Source organism: Terrapene carolina, unplaced genomic scaffold (genome assembly GCF_002925995.2).
Source record: "Terrapene carolina triunguis isolate 2854851 unplaced genomic scaffold, T_m_triunguis-2.0 Scaffold96, whole genome shotgun sequence".
Lineage (NCBI taxonomy): Eukaryota > Metazoa > Chordata > Testudines > Emydidae > Terrapene > Terrapene triunguis.
Window position 1 is genome coordinate 60,902,499 of NW_020664447.1, and position 19,923 is coordinate 60,922,421.

The 19,923-nt window shown below is 46.1% G+C and overlaps 1 protein-coding gene across 2 annotated transcripts in view; it reads left to right on the top strand.

The window, feature by feature from the left end:
- TTLL5 (tubulin tyrosine ligase like 5) overlaps nucleotides 1-19,923 on the top strand; it is a 214,163-nt gene that overhangs the window by 155,905 nt on the left and 38,335 nt on the right. For both annotated transcript variants that reach the window (XM_029911515.1, XM_029911516.1), the window contains exons 29-30: nucleotides 6,971-7,169; nucleotides 16,822-17,042. In XM_029911515.1, the coding sequence (XP_029767375.1) occupies nucleotides 6,971-7,169; nucleotides 16,822-17,042 (420 nt within the window). The remainder of the gene's footprint in view (nucleotides 1-6,970; nucleotides 7,170-16,821; nucleotides 17,043-19,923) is intronic.

Consider the following 19,923-nt stretch of genomic DNA (forward strand, 5'->3'; position numbering starts at 1 on the left):
CCGGTTAATGTTGTTTTGTTGTTACATCGCTGATTAATTAGAGAACATGCTCGTTTAAAGTTGTGCAATGCTCCCTCATAATGTTGTTTGGCAGCCGCCTGCTTTGTTCACTGCTTGCAGGAAGAGCAGCCCATTGGAGCGAGATGATGGTGGCTTAGAATCAGGGTGGGCCGGCAGCCCCCCATCAGCTCCCTGCTCCCCTAAGTTCCCTGTGCGGCAGCCACCCAGCAGGCTAGCAATTGCCAGCAGTTCAGCTGTCCCTCCCCCCACTGCCATGTGCTGCTCCTGCCCTCTGCCTTGGAGCTGCTCCCGGGAGCCTCCTGCTTGCTGTGCAGGGGGTGAGGGAGAAGAGGGGTGCTGATGTCAGGGTGTCCCCCTCCCCCTGCTCCTGTACCCCATCTTCACAGAGCAGGTGGGGACATGACAGGGCTCAGCAGGGAGGGAACTTACTGTCAGCAGCTGCTGCCTCAACTTGCTGATCTACTTAAAAAGGCAGTGTACTTAGAGTGGGGTCAGCGTATTTAAAGGTGCAATGCATGTCTCTCTCTCTGTCTCACACACACACACACACACCCCGTCTCTCTCACACACACGGTGTGTGTCTCTGTCTCGCACACACATGCACCCCACAGCACTTTGGAAAGTGGAGGGAGTGGTGCACTCCAGTGGAATAGCGTGGGTTCATCATCATGTTCAGTTTCCACAGGGAATGTTTGCAGCCACTGCCATGTGTCTGTTGTGTCTCCTACCTCCATTAGTGCTGCCTTGTAGAGTGTGAGGCTACATTAACAACAATGTGTTAACCCTTGAGGGCTCAGCCGAGTGCGAAAAAAATTTCCCTGGAACCTAACCCCCCCTATTTACATTAATTCTTATGGGGAAATTGGATTCGCCTAACATGGTTTCGCTTAAAGTAACATTTTTCAGGAACATAACTACAACGTTAAGCGAGGAGTTACTGTACAAGTATTTGCACTGTATAAAAACAAAAGAAATAGTATTTTTCAATTCACCTAATACAAGTACTGTATTGCAATCTCTTTATCATGAAAGTTGAATTCACAAATGTAGAATTATGTAAAAATAAAACTGCATTCAAAAATAAAACAATGTAAAATTTTAGAGCCTGCAAGTCCACTTAGTCCTACTTCTTGTTCAGCCAATCACTCAGACAAACAAGTTTGTTTACATTTGCAGAAGATAATATTGCTCACTTCTTGTTTACGATGTCACCTGAAAGTGAAAACAAGCGTTCTGGTAGCACTGTTGTAGCCGGTGTTGCAAGATATTTACGTGCCATATACGCTAAAGATTCATATGTCCCTTCATGCTTCAACCACCATTCCAGGGGACATACGTCCATGCTGATGATGGGTTCTGCTGAATAACAGTCCAAAGCAGTGCGGACTGATGCATGTTCATTTTCATTATCTGAGTCAGACGCCACCAGCAGAAGGTTGATTTTCTTTTTTGGTGGTTTGGGTTCTGTAGTTTCCGCATCAGAGTGTTGCTCTTTTAAGACTTCTGAATGCATGCTGTACACCTCGTCCATCTCAGATTTTAGAAGGCACTTCAGATTCTTAAACCTTGGGTCGAGTGCTGTAGCTATTTTTAGAAATCTCACATTGGTACCTTCTTTGCGTTTTGTCAAATCTGCAGTGAAAATGTTCTTAAAATGAACAACGTGTGCTGCATCCAAGACTGCTATAACATGAAATATATGGCAGAATGTGGGTAAAACAGAACAGGGGACGTACAATTCTCCCCCAAGGAGTTCAGTCACATATTTAATTAACGCATTATTTTTTTTAATGAGCGTCATCAGCATGGAAGTGTGTCCTCTGGAATGGTGGCCGAAACATGAAGGGGCCTACGAATGTTTAGCATATCTGGCACTTAAATACCCTGCAATGCCAGCTACAAAAGTTCCATGCAAATGCTTGTTCTCACTTTCTGGTGACATTGTAAATAAGAAGTGAGCAGCATTATCTCCCGTAAATGTAAATAAACTTGTTTGTCTTAGCGATTGGCTGAACAAGAAGTAGGACTGAGTGGACTTGTAGGCTATGAAGTTTTACATTGTTTTGTTTTTGAGTGCAGTTATGTAACAAAAAAAAATCTACATTTGTAAGTTGCACTTTCATGACAAAGATATTGCATTCTAGTACTTGTATAAAGTGAATTGAAAAATACTATTTTAAAATCATTTTTACAGTGCAACTATTTGTAATAAAAAATAATATCCATGTTGATTTCAATTACAACACAGAATACTATATGAAAATATAGAAAAACATCCAAAATATTTTAGAAATTTCAATTGGTATTCTATTGTTTAACAGTGCGATTAAAACTGCGATGAATCGCAGTTAATTTTTTTGAGTTAATCGCATAAGTTAACTGCGTTTAATTGACAGCCCTAGTTATTTTACAAGGTTAAAGAAGGGAAACACACACACAAATGAGTTACAGTCTTAGATTTCAAAAGGTAATAATAGCTGCTATATATGCAAGTGCTATATATCCCTTAGGGCTTAAACAAACTAAGCACCTTAGGGATCCTTGCTAATTCTTAGAAATATTGCCCCCTCCGAATTCCAAGTAGCATAGTGGTGATAATTTCTCTTTAACCAGGATTTTTATTCTCTTCCCCCAGCATTCAAGCTGTGATGGGACAAGGGCTTGTGCATGACCAGCTTCATGGGGAAACAATCATCAGTCTTTTGTCCACTGATGTTCCACAATGTTTTCTCTGGTGTCTATAGGCCTTACTTTGTTGGGGAGGAGATGACACCTCTTGTGGTAAACTAGTATTTCACTAGTATTGCATCTGAAGAAGTGAGGTTCTTACCCACGAAAGCTTATGCTCCCAATACTTCTGTTAGTCTTAAAGGTGCCACAGGACCCTCTGTTGCTTAGTATTTCACACTTGGTGATGTTTCTCCCCAACTGTGGGGGTTTACAGTCTTAGCAAACATTTTTATATTTACAGAACAAACACTTAAATAATACCTTATAACATGGGATACAGGCCTCTACTAAGCAAGTAAGATTATATAAGTAAGATTAATACATGCAGTATTCTACAAGCATTTCATAAAGTCTAAACACATTCTTATAACTCTAATACCTATTTTAACAATCCTAACACACAGGTGAGCCAGACTGGTTTCCAGCTATGCATTTGTCAGTGTTCGGTGTGGCCCAGGGGCGTTGGCATGAGCTGGCACCTGGTCTACAAGTGTCTCAGTCATCCCTTACAGCATCAAATGTGTAGGTTAAATGTGATCCCTTCAGGTTTTTGGTATGACACCTGCCGAAAGATATCTGCTGCTGCTCACCATGACTTTAGCTCAGTGAATATGTCTCTATTGCCTTCATATCTGACTCCTGCAAGACGTGCACCTTTTTCCTGAAACACAGATATGGGCCTCCTTTGTGTTTCATCCATTCAACAGCAAGTCTTGCTGGTTAGACTGGGGGCAATTTAAAGCTATCTTCAAAGGTGTTCACATCACATCATTGTCTCTCTTTCACTTCATCACTTCTTTCACTAAGGCTTGCGTAAGTTCAAGGAATATCCCTATTCAGCAACCCTGTCTTTAGCTTCTCAGGCATTCTTAGTCATTGAAGGATAGAATTTATGCTGTGCAGGTTCTTAACTGGAGGAAGATCTCTGGGAGATTTGGGCGCTGAGCTCCAGGATCAATTGGGTACCTTGTCTGAGTGCCCTGAGAACTGCTTGACTCGCTTCACCCTCACAAGCCTTAGTTCTGTATTATGTCTCGATTCTCAGTCAGGATGGGAGCTGCACTTTAGAACCATAGGTGCCTGTCCCAAAGAGCTTACAGAAAGCAGCCATGATCAGCAGGACTCTTACTCTTTATTGAGTACTGTTAGGAAGGGTGATCCAGGTACATACACCAAGGAGATGGAGGATGTTTAATGTCAGTCAGACAGTTCAGACCACTAACATATTGATGACCAGAGGAATGTCCAGTCTCTAAATGGGGTGAGCATTGCTTGTTTTCCCTTGTGCTTGGTGGATTGTTAGTGGGAAGCTCCAGGGATAGAATGGGGTTTAAAGAGAGATGTGACCATGAAAATTACTAGTCAGGTACAAAATCCACTCACCACCTTTTACCGTGACAATAAGGAGGAGAAATTGAAGGTGTGAGAGAAATTACACACCACAGGCAAATGGGCAAGTAGAATGTAGTGTGGGTAGTTTATAATTGAGGGACCACAGCTCAAGATCCTTCCTTGCCATTGATGAGAGGGTCCTCCTCAGGCTGCCTGCTGAGTGCCAGACTAATTCCAGCTTTGCTTTTGAGTGACCTTCATATCTACTGGGGCCAGTGGGCATTGCTGTTTTGTTTTTTGGTTCTTCAAAGGATGGTCTGCAGTGATTCCATCTGTCCCCAGAGTAGTGTGTTCCAGTCCCAGCAAAATCTCCTCTGTTTCTCAACTGTGAGCATGACCCCCAATTTCACTGGGAGGAGCACAGCTGCTGCAGCTGTTTCACATGCTGTCAGAAGAGTCCAGGGGCTTTACCATGTGGAAGTGGGGATAGAGTCATGATCAATGCAGTGGGAGGGCCAGTGTTACCCCAAGGATATGGGGAAAGGGCCAGATGATAACCTGATAATAACCAGTTTTGGGGGCAAGCAGGGCTGATGAGGCACCAGATGGAGATCATTTCCAAGTTTCTAAATATGCCTTGTGATTGTGATACATTTCTTTGTATTTACACTTCTGGCATCTTGTGCCCAGTAGGGGGCAGTGTTGAGGGGCTTGCAACACTTCCCCTGCTCAGCCTGTGGCATATGCATGATGCACTGAGCTGAGCGATTGCGGGCAGAGCTGCAGGACAGGATCCAGCCATGTTGGAGAGCAAGGACTACACTGTTCACCTGTGGAAAAGAGGGGTCATGCACTCCTAGGCACTAGACACCCCAGAGTTTGGCTCTCCCTCATTTTGTCTGGGTGTAAATGGGAAGGAGAGAAGTGACCAAGGAGCTGCAACAGAAACAACAGGAAAGGGAATATCTGAGAGGAGATAGGATGGAAGGAAGGAAGGGGACTGGGGAGAAATAAATCAGGTACTGTAAGAGGGGGAAACTGAAGAACAGTGAAATGCCAAAGACAGAGAGGACATTTAAAAGATATACATATATATATGTTGTGTTGTGTTGTGTTAGGTGCAGTACAAACACATAGTGAGAGACAGTCCCTGCCCCCAAAGAGTTACAGTCTGTTTAGAAAAGAAAGACAAAGGGCAGGAGGGGAAACCGAGGCACAGAGTGGTGAAGTGACTTGCCCAAGGTAACCCACTGAGTCAATGGGAGAGCCAGGATTAGAATCCTGATTTTCTGAGTCCCAGGTCTGTATTCATTAGACCACACTTCCTCCCAAGCACTTGGAAAAGAGGCAGAGAGGACAATTTAAGACTCAGTGAGGTGGGGGCCAAAATCATTTGTACAGGATTCTAATTGGTGTTTTATATGATGATGAAGGGTGGCCCGTGGTGTGGGGTCCCCTGCAGACAGCACAATGGAGGGGCCTGGAAAGTGCCTGAGATAGGACAGAGTGGCGTGGGTGCCCCACAGGAAGCAGGATGAAGATGCTGACAACCAATGTCCCTTGCTAGGCAGGGCTGCTTTGCTCCATTGCTGCTGAGAGGTTGGGTGTGGGGATGGATCCACTTGAACCTCTTGCAGTGTCTTGCCCTCTCCTAGTGGTTCAGCAGCAGAAAGTGTGTGTTGGAGGCTGGGTAACTGAGTTTGGCTTTTTTAAGATCATCCTCAAGATGTTACTCTGGATCAGTTTGGTGGCCAGGATTGCAGGGCAGACCGTACCAGGTTCAGGGAACTCTGGGGTTTATAAATTCATAGATTCCAAGGCCAGAAGGGATGACTGTGATCATCTGGTCAGACCTCCTACATAACACTGGCCATAGAACGTCTCCAAAATAATTCCTAGAGTGGATCTTTTAGAAAGCATCCAATCTGTATTTAAAAATGACTGTTGGTAAATTGGTCGATTGCTTAATTGTTCCAACGGTTAATTGAGGGGCTTTGGGTTTTTTGTTTTGTTTTGTTTTTATTTGTTTTTTGGAACTCTATGAAGTGAAGAAACTGGGGTGACATTCCCACACCCAGAAACACTACCCCCTCTCTGCACTCTTGGTAGGATGCAGCAGATACAAGCATCATCTGTATCCCAGTCAATTACAATGTGCACAGGAAATTTAAGGAAAGTCTGTACTTCACTACACATGAGATCCAAAGGGAATGTCTAGACATGGGGCACAATGGGAGAGAAGAATGAGCTCAGTGGGGACATAGGTGGCTCAAGCAATGGGACTTAAAGGTTTTATTGGGCAGACTCAGTGGACCATGTGGCATCTGGTCAGTGAGCACAGGGAATCTGGATTGCTCGGCTATCCCAGGTTCTCCAGGACACCTTGTGACCCTGTCACTCTGTCACCTGCTCTCTACAAAACCCATGGGCCTAGTGGAAAAGAGTGTAGTTCCCCCATTACAGTAATCCTTAGCTCGGCCACTTAACTCTGGATCCATGACTCTGGGTGCTGCAAGGCTGACTGTCTCCCCTCAGTGTTAGCTAGACAGCCATGGTCATGTCCTAATGTCACTCTTGGATTTTCCCTCTTGTTTCTCTACAATTGTTCACCTCAGGCTTGGTAACAAGGATAGTAACAGGCCCAATCCAGACTTCCAGACACTCTCCCTGTTGGAGGCAGTCCTCCTTACCAGGCCTACAGCTGACATGCAACATTTGTATCATGTGTTCTACTTGCCAGTGCCACCCACTTGTTGCTAGTTGCATGCCTGTCAAGCTACTAGTGACTCCTTGGGGAGCAGTGATGCCCTGTAGGCAGCAGCTCCCCTGGCCTCGCATGCAGGGTAAGGGAGATGGATAACGTGTGTGATGGCTCTTCTCTTCCCAGGGCTCTAAAGAATGACAGCTTTGCCTGGGAAGGAGAATTAGAGAACTGTGTCTACAGCAAGGTGACAGGAAGCCAGCTGGCACATCCCAAGTATCAGCCAACTGCTGGCAGCTATCAGCTCCATTTTGCCGTGCAGCAACTCCAGCAGCAGAAGCTTCAGTCCCGACAGCTCTTGGAGCAGAGTCGAGCCCGGCACCAGGTAACTGAGACAAAAGTCGGCCTGAGAGTGACCACTGCCGGTTTCTACACCTGTGGGCGGCATGGGGCAGTTTCACACCCAGGACATAGCACAAGGTTTTGTGGGGAGGAAGCACCACTTGTGGGTTATGAGGACAGGACTGAACTTATATTCAGTGATTCTGATAGCAGCCTAATGCTGCTGTCCCTCTTGGCCTCCCTGCTGGGTCAGGATCCCTCTCTAATTGTCTATCTGAGTGCTGCTGCTCACTATCCTACCTAGTGCCTGAGTCAGAGCCCAGCCTCACTGGGCCCAGAGATTCTTTGTCTGTAAATCCCATAGTTGTGGTGGCATGTGTTTGTGTCCACCAAGGGCACATGTGGTTTACCTACACGGGTGTCATTGTTACATTTGTGTGTCTCCATTCCCCAGAGTCTCATAGCTGTGTTGGCATGTGTCTCTGCCCTGTCACGTTGGTACCAGTGGTCTCTGTTTCAGCTACAGCTTGACCAAGTCCTCTCCCACACACTGCAGTACCCGTGCACCAAACAATGAAGACTGATAGGAAAAGGACTTCACCACAAAGACCACCAAACATTACCTGGATTGCTTCATTCCTGGGGAAGTCTCCACCCTTCCTGTGAGGGAGTAAGGTTCATCTCTGCCAGGAATATTCTAAGAGCCTTAGATACACAATAGACACAAGTATAGAGCCTGAGCCCAGGTGTGAGCTTCTGCCACACCTCCCAGGGCCCGCTAAACACCATCATTATCAGTCAGTGCATCTAATGTTTCCTTTACTTGCTAGGCACTCAGCCATTTGGCACAGAGTCATTCCCTTGACACCATTGTAAGGGACAGAGGGAGACACAGTGCTGTCAAGGCAGGAAGAAAATGAAAATGGGATCAAGATCCTTGTGTCCTGTATGATTCCCATGTAATGAATGGCAGTGTTTTGGCAGCTGGTCTGGAGCAGCATCTCCACACCCTAGATGGAGACCCTGCAGGGGTTTATAAAGCACCAGATACCCCATTTGTCATGGAGGGCAGGGTTTCCTTCATTTTGATTGGTGTCTGGAACAGCAGTGGGGTTCTTCATGTGCATGGACCTCCACTCAGCATAGATTGTTTGACCCAGGTTGGGGGAGCTATTGGTATTTGCTGGGCAGTCTGGCAGAGATGGCCTCAAACACAAGCAAGAACTAAATATGTGGGGCCCCCACCCCCATATCAGGGGCATGAATTACTAGTTACTGCAGGGTCCCTAACAAACAGCTTATGGCTCAATTCCCACCATTCTGGGAGGGAAATCAGAGGGGGAGGCAACTTCTGTCTGTACTGTGTTCTTTCCTTCCCCAAACTCCTCCTTCCCCCCTCCCCCCCCCGCTTGCTACCCCTCTGAGCAGGAGCAGAAGGCCCTTCTTTCATCTCTGTCCAAGGGGCTCTGGGTGGGCAGCCGTGGCTGCTGCTGAGCATAGGGTAGCACTGCAAGCCGAGCTGGGCTGTGCCTGTGAGGAGGCTGGAGCTGACCATGGGGGCCTGTCTGAGCCCTCTTCTAATTGCCGACATTGAGCTGATGTTATTTTTGGCCTAGGGCAGAGCCATTACTCAGGAGTTTCTGTTAAAGTGATTCTTTGTTAAGCCTCCACTCCTCCCTCCCGCCCCCGTTGAGCCGAACAGTTCAGAGCTGCAGTATCGAGGCCATTGCCATGCTACGGGCTCAGGCAGCTCTGAAATTGCCATTAATGAAGAAAGAGATTTGCTTAACACTCAGGGTATGTCTACACTGCAATTAGACACCCACGTCTGGCCCATGCCAGCTGACTAAGGCTGACGTTCCTAAGCTAAGGGGCTGTTTAATTGCTGCATAGAGGCTCAGGCTGCAGCCTGAGCTCTGGGACTCTCCCACCTTGCAGGTCCTAGAGCCTGGGCTTTAGCTTGAACCTGAACATCTACAGTGCAATTAAGCAGCCCCGCAAGCCTGAGTCAGCTGGCACAGGCCAGCTGCATGTTTTTAATTGCAGTGTAGACATACCCTCAGACTTCCTTGTATTGGAAGCCAGGTCTTAATAGAGAGAGTGTCTCTTGGATACATCTCCTCCCATTTGTCTTTGCCTGGTGCCAGACAGATCTCCCATCCCAGGCACAATTGCACTGACCTCTCCTGCTTAGTTGCCAGAGCACCCCTTCCCATCCCAAACAGACTCACCATCGCCTACCCTACCACCACCTCCCTCTCCTGTTCACTGTTGCCTGCCCTGTCCCTGTCACTCACCACTGTTTGGCTCCCCCCACCTACCCTTACAACTCCCCAATCCCATTACCTTCTCCCACTCACTTTGGCCCAAGCCCCATCCCTCACTCCCTTCCACTCACCACTGCCTGGTCACCATCCTGCTCATTTTCACTGTGGCCTCCTGCCTTCCCCTCCCACTCACCATTATCTGTGCCTCCCCACTTCCTCTCCACTCACTGCACCTGGACCTCCACCCACCTGCTCACTATCACTTGGGCTTTACCCATCTCCCACTCATTGTCACCTAGGCCTCCTTCCCCCCTACCTGCTCACCATTGTCCAAGCCCCATCCCATTCCACTCATTGTTGTCTGCCCCCCCCCCCCCAATCCACTGTCCTGCTTGCTGCACCCAGGTCCTCCTTGCTTTTTTCGCATTTCACAATGCCTGGGCCTCAACTCCTTGCAATGATAAAACATCCTTATACCAATGACACCAATGGCTTGTGTATGACACCAATGGCTTGTGTGGCAAAAGCACATCAGGAAAGTATTTAATCACTGTAGCAGCTGGACATAAGGGGAGGAGCCAGGAGCAGGTGACCAGCCCACTCTGCGCACAACACAGTTTGGGAACCTCTGGCTTAAAACTTTTCCTTCCATCTCTCTCTCTTTGTCTCCTTCCTTCCCCCATTCCTCACTTCCTTCCACTTGCTTTCTCCCTCTGTCCTCCCTTGCCATACCTTAAATCTGCACTCACAAAAAGCCCTTTTCTGAGGTGGCATCTCATGCTGATGAGTTTTCCCCCATTCCTTTTCTCAAGCAGTCTGGCTTGGAGGTTGGGAATGAGAAGTGTTTATTGGCATCCTGAGGTAGGGCCCACAGAAACCATGTGTTCTCGCAGGCAGGGTGCCTGGGGTTGGGGGAGGTCAGTGGGTAGCATCAATGGGTCTTTCAGCAGCCTTCCTCACCTTGCTGAGGGCTCCCTATGTACTGCACACTCGCAGTGCTGGGAGGGCAGTCTGGACACAACCAACTCTTGTTGCTCTGATCCAAGAAAATTCATTGCACAAAGCCAGAAAAATTCTGCATTCATCTGGGAGTTGCTCCTGCTTCTCAGAGCACTTAGAGCACTGTGTGTAATGTGGGGGAGGGGAGAGAAGACTGGCAGGAGAATTTGGAGACTCCATCAGCACAGCCCTGGGGAATGGTACAGAGGAGAATTAGACCTTCACCTCAGACCTCTGGGTTTAGAGAAGTGCAGCACACCAGCCTCCAGGTTCCCTGGCTTTGGGTTCACCTCTTCTAATGGGTCCTGAGTTCTTCCCTCAGAACCTTAATCAGGGTTGAGAAGTTGTACTAAATCTAATTTTATTCATTTTCCAGACTGTCCAGTTCCTGCTCCCTGCCACCCTTGATTCTGTGGTCCTGTTAATAGGACACTGGACTGGGACTCAGGAAACCTTGTTTCTATTCCTAGCTCTGTCAGGTCACTTGGGGACCCTAAGCAAGTTACTTCATTGCTTTGTGCATAGGCGCTGACTCTGTGGGTGCGCCAGGGCTGGAGCACCCATGAAAAAAAATTAGTGGGTGCTCAGCACCCACCAGCCACAGCTGTTTGGCAGCGCCCCAGTCAGCTGTTTGGCAGCTCCGGGAAGCATTTGGGGGAGGGTGGAGAGCAGCAAGTGGGTGGGGGCCTTGGGGAGGGGGTGGAGTGGGGGCAGGAAGAGGCAGAGCGAGGGTGGGGCCTTGGGGGAAGGGGCAGAGTGGCGGGGGGTTTCAGGGTAGAGCAGGGGGGGAACACCACTGGGGAAAAATAAAAGTTGGCGCCTATGGCTTTGTGCCTTGGTTTCCGATCTGATACTGACACACTTGTGTGAATTGCTCTGTGAGCTGTGAATGAAAAGAATTATAGTAGTGCTGAGAACTTGATACTGTTAGCAGCAGGAAAAATGAAGCCCAAGTTTAAAAGGCCTATCATTTGCAGGGAGCATCACACTATCTGTTACTGTGAGTGCTTTGGACCCTGCATTCTGTGTATCTCCATGCCACAAAGAGGGCATTTCCATATGATGTTGCAATTCCAGTCATGGCTTGGGAATTGCCTTGGTGAGGCAACCCAGCCATTTCCCAGCAGCCTAGGAGCTCATGCCACGACTTCTGTGGTCACCTCACTGATATGTCATGTCCTTGAAAGGTGCCTTGCCGTACTGAAAGCAGTTTCTATTTTCCCCTTCTCTATATGATGTGTGATTTGGATGTGTCTGTCCACAGGCAGTGTGTAAGTGAGTAACAGCAGCACCATGGTGCATGATGCAAGGAAGGGCCTGGTCTCTGTGCTGCTAATAGCCTGATGTGCTGGAAGTGAGCTGTATGCATGGAAGGACATGGGTGGCATATTTAAAGCCATACATATATGTGCAAAGGGAAGGCATGCTCTGTGCTGTACAAACTCTGAGGAGTGCACGATCTAAGGAGAAGTAGTTAGGGGAAGGGGAATAACAATATAGGCAATTTATATACAAGTCAACTTGATTCACTATAGGCAACATGGCAAAAATGAGTCTTAAAGAACCATTTACATTTGGAAAAGATTGGTCCTTTTTGGAGGAGCTCAGGGATATTGTACCATTCATAGGGCGCTGCACGGGAGAAGGCACAAGGGTGATTGTGTGAGAATCTGACAGACAGATGGAGGAGGTTGGGAGCACTGGCTGAGTGAAGGGGACAGAGACCCAACATGAAGCTTGACAAGGAAGGATAAGTAGGGAGGGGCAGAGTTATGTAGAGCTTTGAAGGTGATGACAAGAAGCTTAAATCTGATACTGGAGTGGTTCAAGGAACAGGAGTTACATGATCAAACCAACAGGAAAGGAAGAAAGTTTATCAGCAGCAGCATTTTGTATGGACTGAAGGGAGCGATGAGTGACATGATCTGATCTGGATGTTGTTACCAGAGGTGCCCTTGCCTAGGAAATTAAACAATCAGTGTTTACTTTCTAATTGTTCCCTCTACTGGGGAGATGCCACTAATTGTCATGGAGGCTTCTCCTCCCCTGTGTAGGTTTGTTCTGTCTGCTTAGCCTGTATCTATTGTATGTGTGTGGGCAGCTACTAGATCTAGAGCTTTATCCCAAACATTGCATATGGGAAATGGGAAATATGCTAAATTAAAACAACCCTAGTTCAGTCATATAGTGAAATGATCCCTATCAATGCAGCCTTGTGTCAGAAAGGGTCAGATAAAACATTCAACAAATGATAATGAGTATTGGGGTCACTCATGGTTACAGTTTCAATCCATAGTTTAAATAGTTTTCTGATATAAATACTGTGTCCAGTTCATCCCCAGTGGCTAAATAATTCCTCTCTCCCCTTATACCTTTCAGAAAGTTGTATGGTCTCAAGTTAGTCAGCGCTTAGCTAAGCTAAGGAGATTTAACTTTCCCCATAACTAATTTCTTTTATTCTTTTCTGGATGTCCTCCAATTTGTCAGTGTCTCACTGGGAATGTGGGGCATTCAAAGCAGATGTGGCTGCACTAGCACTCCCCCCTCCTTGCTCTGGGATGCTCTCCTCTCTGAGAGCAGCCTAACCTGCATTGACCATTTTTGCTACCGTGTTGCATTATAGAATAATTAGCTCCCCCCCCCCCTCCATCTTCATTCATTTCTTTTTCCCAGCTTTCTCCCTTGGATTATTTTTCTGCAAATGTGTTAACTGCAGTTTTCCAAGGTGAATCAAATTTTTATTTGCTACCTATGGGGTCATATCTTTAGTTTATGTACAGTAGAACCTCAGAGTTACGAACACCAAAGTTACAAAATCACCAGTCAACCACCCACCTCATTTGCAACCGGACGTACGCAATCAGGCAGCAGAGACAAAAAAAAAAGCAAATACTGTACAGTACAAATACTGTGTTAAACGTAAACTACTAAAAAAAGGGGAAAGTTTAAAAAAAAAGTTTTGACAAGGTAAAGAAACTGGGTTTGTGTTTGTTTCGCTTAAATTAAGATAGTTAAAAGCAGCATTTTTCTTCTGCATAGTAAAGTTTCAAAGCTGCATTAAGTCAATGTTTAGTTGTAAACTTTTGAAAGAACAGCCATAATGTTTTGTTCAGAGTTACAAACATTTCAGAGCTCTGAACAGCCTCCATTCCCAAGGTGTTTGTAACTCTGAGGTTCTACTGTAAAATAAAATAACTCCACTGAAGTCAGTGACGGTATGTTGATTTATACCACCTGAAGTTCTGCCCCCATGTTTCTAATCTTGTTATATTTATTTATTTATGGCAGCACACACAATGTGCTGAATGCTTTGCAAATATATAATAAAACCCAGTTTGTGTCCCAAAAAGCTCACAGTTTAAGAAAACAAACTCCGTACAAAGGGTTGGGTAGAAGGAGAAAGCATACAGTCAGTTTATTTTAACATATATCAAGACAGTCCGTCTCCTGAATAGTTTACAAAGTAGGACCCACTGTACTGTAATTTGTGAATTCTATTAATGTGCTCTCCTTTTCTAGATCATTAATGAAGTCCTTACATCAGATTGGCCCTTACACTGGCCACCCTGGTTCCACACTAGAGTTCCCTTCCCACAACTCAGTATTTTGCCAATTATCCTTACTTTTTGCTCTTTTGTTTAGTCACTCAGCCAGTTTTCTACCATATCCATGCTGATTTGACTGAACTTTGTGAATAGATTTAATAGAAAACTGTAGCAAATGCTTTACGAACATCTAAAACCCCACCAAATTTTACACACTTATTTTGTAATTCTGTCCCAAAAGGCAATTATGTTTGTCTGATGAGCTAATCTTTATAAATCCTCATTTCTGCTTATTGCTTGTGATTCTGTCATTCTCAGGTTTAGTGATTATTTATTGATCTTACTTGCGGCATTTGTTCCATTACTTTGCTAGGGATAGATGTTGGATATATGGGAGGGTAAGTGGCAGGATCCTTCTTATTTCTATTTTTGAAGATCATTAGCATAACTGTTTTAGTTAAAACTTCTGGTACCTCGTCACTTTAATTGTGAGTAGGTACAGGAAGCTTGGTTTCTGCTTGCTGATACCTTACCATGTGCCTCACCGTGACTGGCAGATTGTACTTGTGACATTTTCTAATTAAAAAGCATTCTTTTTGTGCAGCTCTCATTCTGTCTGTACTTTGTTTCTGTATAAAATGAGGAGAGGTGTGATCTACTGGTGTGAGCACAGGACTGAGACCCAGGAACTCCTGAGTTCTGACTCTAGCTCTGAGGGTGACTCCATCTGTGGCAGGTCACTTGCCCTCTCTGTGGCCCAGAGTGCCCACCTATAAAATGGGGTTAATACTCCAGACCTGTCTGCCAGGAGTGTTGTGGGGATTAATTAGCTAATGTTTTTGCAGTGTTTTAAAGATGCAAAGTCCTGTATTGTGCTAAATATTATGCAGATTTGTGCCCCTTGGAACCTTCCACAGGGTAGGGCATGAGTCTCCTCAGCAGCCAGTCCAAATCTCCAGCATTGTGAGCCCTGTTCAGGATGTTTCCCTTAATAAAGTAATAACTGTTGGGTACTGGATGCTCCTGGGCTGTTTATATCAGAGCTTCTTCCATGCTTCAGTTCTCCCTAGAGCTGGACTCTGTGGATCCTGAATGATGAGGGCTCTCCTTCATGTGTGTATGTGCTGAAATCTCTTCCCATCCCTTTCTCTGTCTGGCCTCCCCTGCTGCCCTTTGTTTGCACAGTAGCTTCTTCTGGTTTCCCGCCCCGCCCCCATAGGGTTCACAGGAGGGCAGCGTGCTTTGTAGCTGGATCCAGAAGCCATGGTCAGTGTCAACCCCCAGTCTCTACACCCTGGCTGCGGTGGAAGGCAGCCAGGATCTCAGCACAGTGTGGAGACAGAGGCCTTTCAGAAGTCTGTTGTCCCCAAGCAAAACAGCCCTGACCTTCCCTTAGGCAGGTCTCGGCCCTGCCTCTGATGATCAGCCTGTGTTATAAGAATTCTTATTTATTCTTCCTCCTGGGTGACTGACCTTCTTGCCTGATCATGTTTGGGGAGGTGACATAGACTGTACAGAGCAAGAGGTTTGCAAACTCTAGGTGTCAGGATTTTAGTAACAAGGGAAAAGCACTTTTGAAAAAAAATTATTGTGCATGGCATCAAATGAGATGCAGTGAGGAGCGGTCTCTGGGTCAGGGGACGAAAGCACAGTGAGTGGGGAGACTCCATCCCTTCCCTGATAATATGATGGGCTCTCAGCTGTACTGGACTAAGCCAAGAGTGTGGTATTTACTGCCTTCCTCCTGACATGTCATTTATAGTTATGCCTGCTCAGGAATCCAGGATCAAAATGGAGCTGTAGGACATGGAGAGGTTAACGAGGAGTAAAAAGCTCAGCAGAGCTTGTCAGTGAATTGTAGTGGAAAAGGCCTGGTTTGGCTCTCACATTCCCCTTTCTCCCCCAGGCTCTGCCTGTCAGAAACTCCCTCCCACACGAGTGCCCTGCCATTTGCCAGAGAATTGTGGGGGAGAGGGGCTTTTCCTGTCTTTATGCTGGGACTCTGCCAACCCTCAGATTGTGGCTTTCTCTGGAGCCTGGAGCCCACTCACTGTGCCTCTGTGTGTTCCTCACCAGAGAAAGAAACTCAGGACAAATGCAACCAAGTGCACTGAAGCCCCAACCTTTCCCAGGAGACTGGCTAGTGCTCACCCTTTCCCCTCATCTTTCATAACTGACTCTTCATCACTAAGCCACATGGCTACAGTTCACTGCTCTGAGCTGGGGATCTAACTAAACAGCTTTGAAGAAGGATAAGGCAGAGTTCCAGGCAGGTTGCAACTTCCTAAAGAGAAGTGAGTGCTGCTTTGAATCTCAGCTGAGCTGGTGCAGAGAGCCATTCCCCTGCTCTGCCACCTGTGTCCTTGTTCTTCAGTGCCTGGCAGTGCACAGGCTATTTTGCCCCATCTCCCAAACCTTCAGCATATCTCTCCCTTCATGACTGGGAACTTTCCTCTCTCCCCAAAGCATCCCCAGAGCCTGAGTCAGGGGGAAATCCTCTTTATCAGTTGCCCTCTTAGTGCCCCTTGCTTCTGTGAGGGTAATTTTGGGCTTCCTATTAGCTCAAAGACTAGGAGGAGGTTGGATATGGGAGTCAGTGTTGTAGCACCTGCTGTGTTGTGCCACAGTAGCAGAGTTTGTCGGCATTTCTAGAACTAACCCTAACTTTCCAAGGCTATAGAATTCTGCTATAAAACTCCTTCATGGAGTCAGTCACCCTCAGTTTGTATCTATCTCTGAGACTGTCCCGGGAGCCTTCTAGTTGGGTGGTCCCCTTCACCAGGCTGGGGCTCTCTCTTCCCAGGCAAGGCTCCTCACCACATGGGTTCTCCCAGTGGAGTTGCAAAGGGAAAATAACCAATCCCTGTATCTTGTTTTCTACCAGGCTCTCTTTGCCAACCACCCGCCACCCAGCTCCAGCAATATATCCATGCCAGCTGATTCTGGTGCCCGCAAGACATCAAGTGCCACTTCCAGCATCCAGAAGGCAACCAGTTCGCACAAAGTGATGCCATCCCAGAGTACATCCTCTCACCTGGTCCCCAAGCCTCCAGCCAACCATAGGCAGGCAGTGGTCAGAAAAGTGGCAGCCCAAAGGATTTCCAAGTAAGTTTTTCCCGTGCCAAAGAAATCTGTGAGGAACACATTGCCAGCAATTGTCTTTGATACAGATCCTTTGGGGCTTTCTTCCTGAATTGAGGCCTTGGAAGAGTCTGGCCTTGATATACTGGAGTAGTTGTACCCTAAAATGGAGCTTTACCTCAGAGTGTAAGCAGGGCCATAGCTTCATACAAATGTGGGGACATAGGAATTGCCATACAGGATCGGAGAAGTGGGCTACCTAGGCCTCTATCCTGACTCTGACAATGATGAGTGGCAGGTGCTTCTTGGGGGAGCAAGACTGCAGTATCAAGTTTTGTTGGAAGTGCATAGGCAGAGCTGTGCTGGAGAAGCTGCTACATTTCCTGCCTGCACTATGCCTGTCTTTAGATAGTGCACTAAATTCATCCCCCAGAACTATCCATAATGGGCTCACCTGCCTATAGGAGAAGTTTCTTCCTAACCCCATCAGCTAGTGGTTGGTTTGTCCCAAAGTATGAGGGTTTGTATCCCCATGTATGCTTTATGTATATTTATATCATTTCCCATATAAATGTCCAATGCTATTTGAACCCTACTAAGCTTTTGGCCTCAGACCTATCCTGTGGCAGTGAGTTCCACAGGTTAGTTATGTGCTGTGTAAAAACAAAAAAAATCCTTTTATCAGGTTCAAGTTTGTTGCCTTTTAATTTCCTTGAGCATCCCCTGGTTCCTGTGTTATGAGAGGGTAATTGTATCTGTACAATTCATTGTTATATCTCTCTGTATCATGCCCCCTTTCATTCTTCTTCTCTGTAGACTGAAAAATCCTCATCTTTACAATGTGTCCTCATATTGAAGTCTCTCCAACCCTTTTCCTTACCCATCTTTGGACTTGTTTTAATCTCTAAAACACTGATGTGGGGAAAACCACATTTATAACCCCTTCCCCTCAGTTCTGTTTGATTCCTGCCAGATTCTCTGACTCCTCGCATCCCCTTCCCTATTTAAGAGAGAAGCTTTAATAAAAAATAGTCATTTTTCCAAAAGCCCCCCTGAGGAAGTGCTCAGATGCAGAATAGAGGTGCATTGGCAATGCTGTGGTTGGGGGGCTGAGGGAGCAGGACTGGAGTAGCAAGGTGTTTTGGAGAAACATGGGCAGAGGTGCTGGAGAAGCTGGTATATTTCCTGCCTGCACAATGCCTATGTTGAGATAAAATTCATCCCCCAAAACTATTTAAAAAGAAAACAAGACATTAGCAGGATTGGTTGACTCAGTGAGGGCGGCTGTGATCATGAGGTCTGGCAGGTCTGTGCTGGTGAATTCACCATCTGATTCTCTTTGTGCTGGTGTGGCTCATGTTAGTACAGGTGACAGGCTGTGTCAGTGGGTTCCTTTGCTGGGCAGCAGAGATGTGTATTTGAAGATGCCGGTGTGCTGTGCTCACTTGTTGGCAGAGAGAATGTTTATCCTTGTGAGATGGAATTGCAGCTTCTTGGACAGACTTTTCTTTGCTGCATTTTTGTGGTTTCTGCTCTGTGACAGGCAGGAGTGTGGGAAAACCGGAAAAAGCTCAGCACCAAAAATGCACAGAACGGGGGAGGGGGGAGCAGAAGATTCCTGCAAAATTTCTGAAACGTAATCCAAGTATTGAAGGCTGCAAGGAGCCACTCCGGAAATACTTTCTGAGTTGCCTTTCGGACTCCAGGACAAGGCTCCAAACCCATTCTTGCCATTCACGTGATCTCACAATAATATTTTTTCACTTACATGGAAAGAAGCAGGGTGAATGGAGGAAATTTTTCCTCAAAGAATCACAGAGATTAGAGATGAAAAAGATGTCTTCCATGCTTCAGTCCATTCTTTCCATTCTCCAGCTCTTCTGTACAGAGCATTCTCTGATGCTATGTTCAGCCTGCTTTTAAATAACTCCAGTAGCAGGAATTCCGTCACTTCGCCTGGGAGACAATACAAGAGTCTAATCAACCTTATTGCTAGGAAATTTCTCCTGATGTGCAGCCCAAATTTCTCCTTTGGTTTGTTTCATCCTGTTGCTCACAGATACTCCTTCCAGAACAACCCTCTCCCTCCTAAATACAGTGCTTGACATCCTTTGAATCCTCTCCTCCACATCTTCAAGGTTCCTAGTTATAGTTATCCTTACTGAGGTTTCTTTAACCTCTCCTCATATAGTAGTCCTATCCACCAAGGTGTCAGTCATCTCATTTTACTTATTGGACCCTCTCCTATTTGTCAATGTTACGCTTGTGTTGAGGTGGAATTGTAATATTCCAAAAGTGGTTATATCCGAAAGTAGAACTATCACATCCCTAGTCAATGACATGATACTGTGCCTCTTTACATAAAACACAGTGTATCATTTGCTTTTTGGCTGCCATATGGGATTTCCAGCACATCCCTAATTTGCTGTCCACCATCTCCCTTAACTCTGTGTTGGCTACTTTCCAGGCCTCCTTCCTCCCAAGAGATCTCAGCCCTGCCTATTTCTTTTAATGGAACATACTGACTTTCATTCATTGAGGGAAAGTCTCATTTTAATCATTCTAATCCTAATGATTCTGTGATTCATTTTTCTAATTTCTCTAAGACCATTTTATTCTCTGTCTCTGCTGTTTGTAGCTTAATATAATCACATTTTCTTTTCAAAGCTGTTTTTAGAATTTCCTCCAGGCTGTGTAGACAGTTTTGTCTCCCTGAACCATCTCTTCCTTGCAAGTATTATCATCTCACTCAGCCTGCACATATGGTGTCCAGAAGAGCAGGAGAAGCATGAGAGCGGGAAACCTCAGCTACAAACAAGATAGAGATTCTAAAGATGAACATTACTGACTCATTTAGTAACTCAGGACACAAAAGAAAAAAGTAACAGAACAATCAGACAAGCAA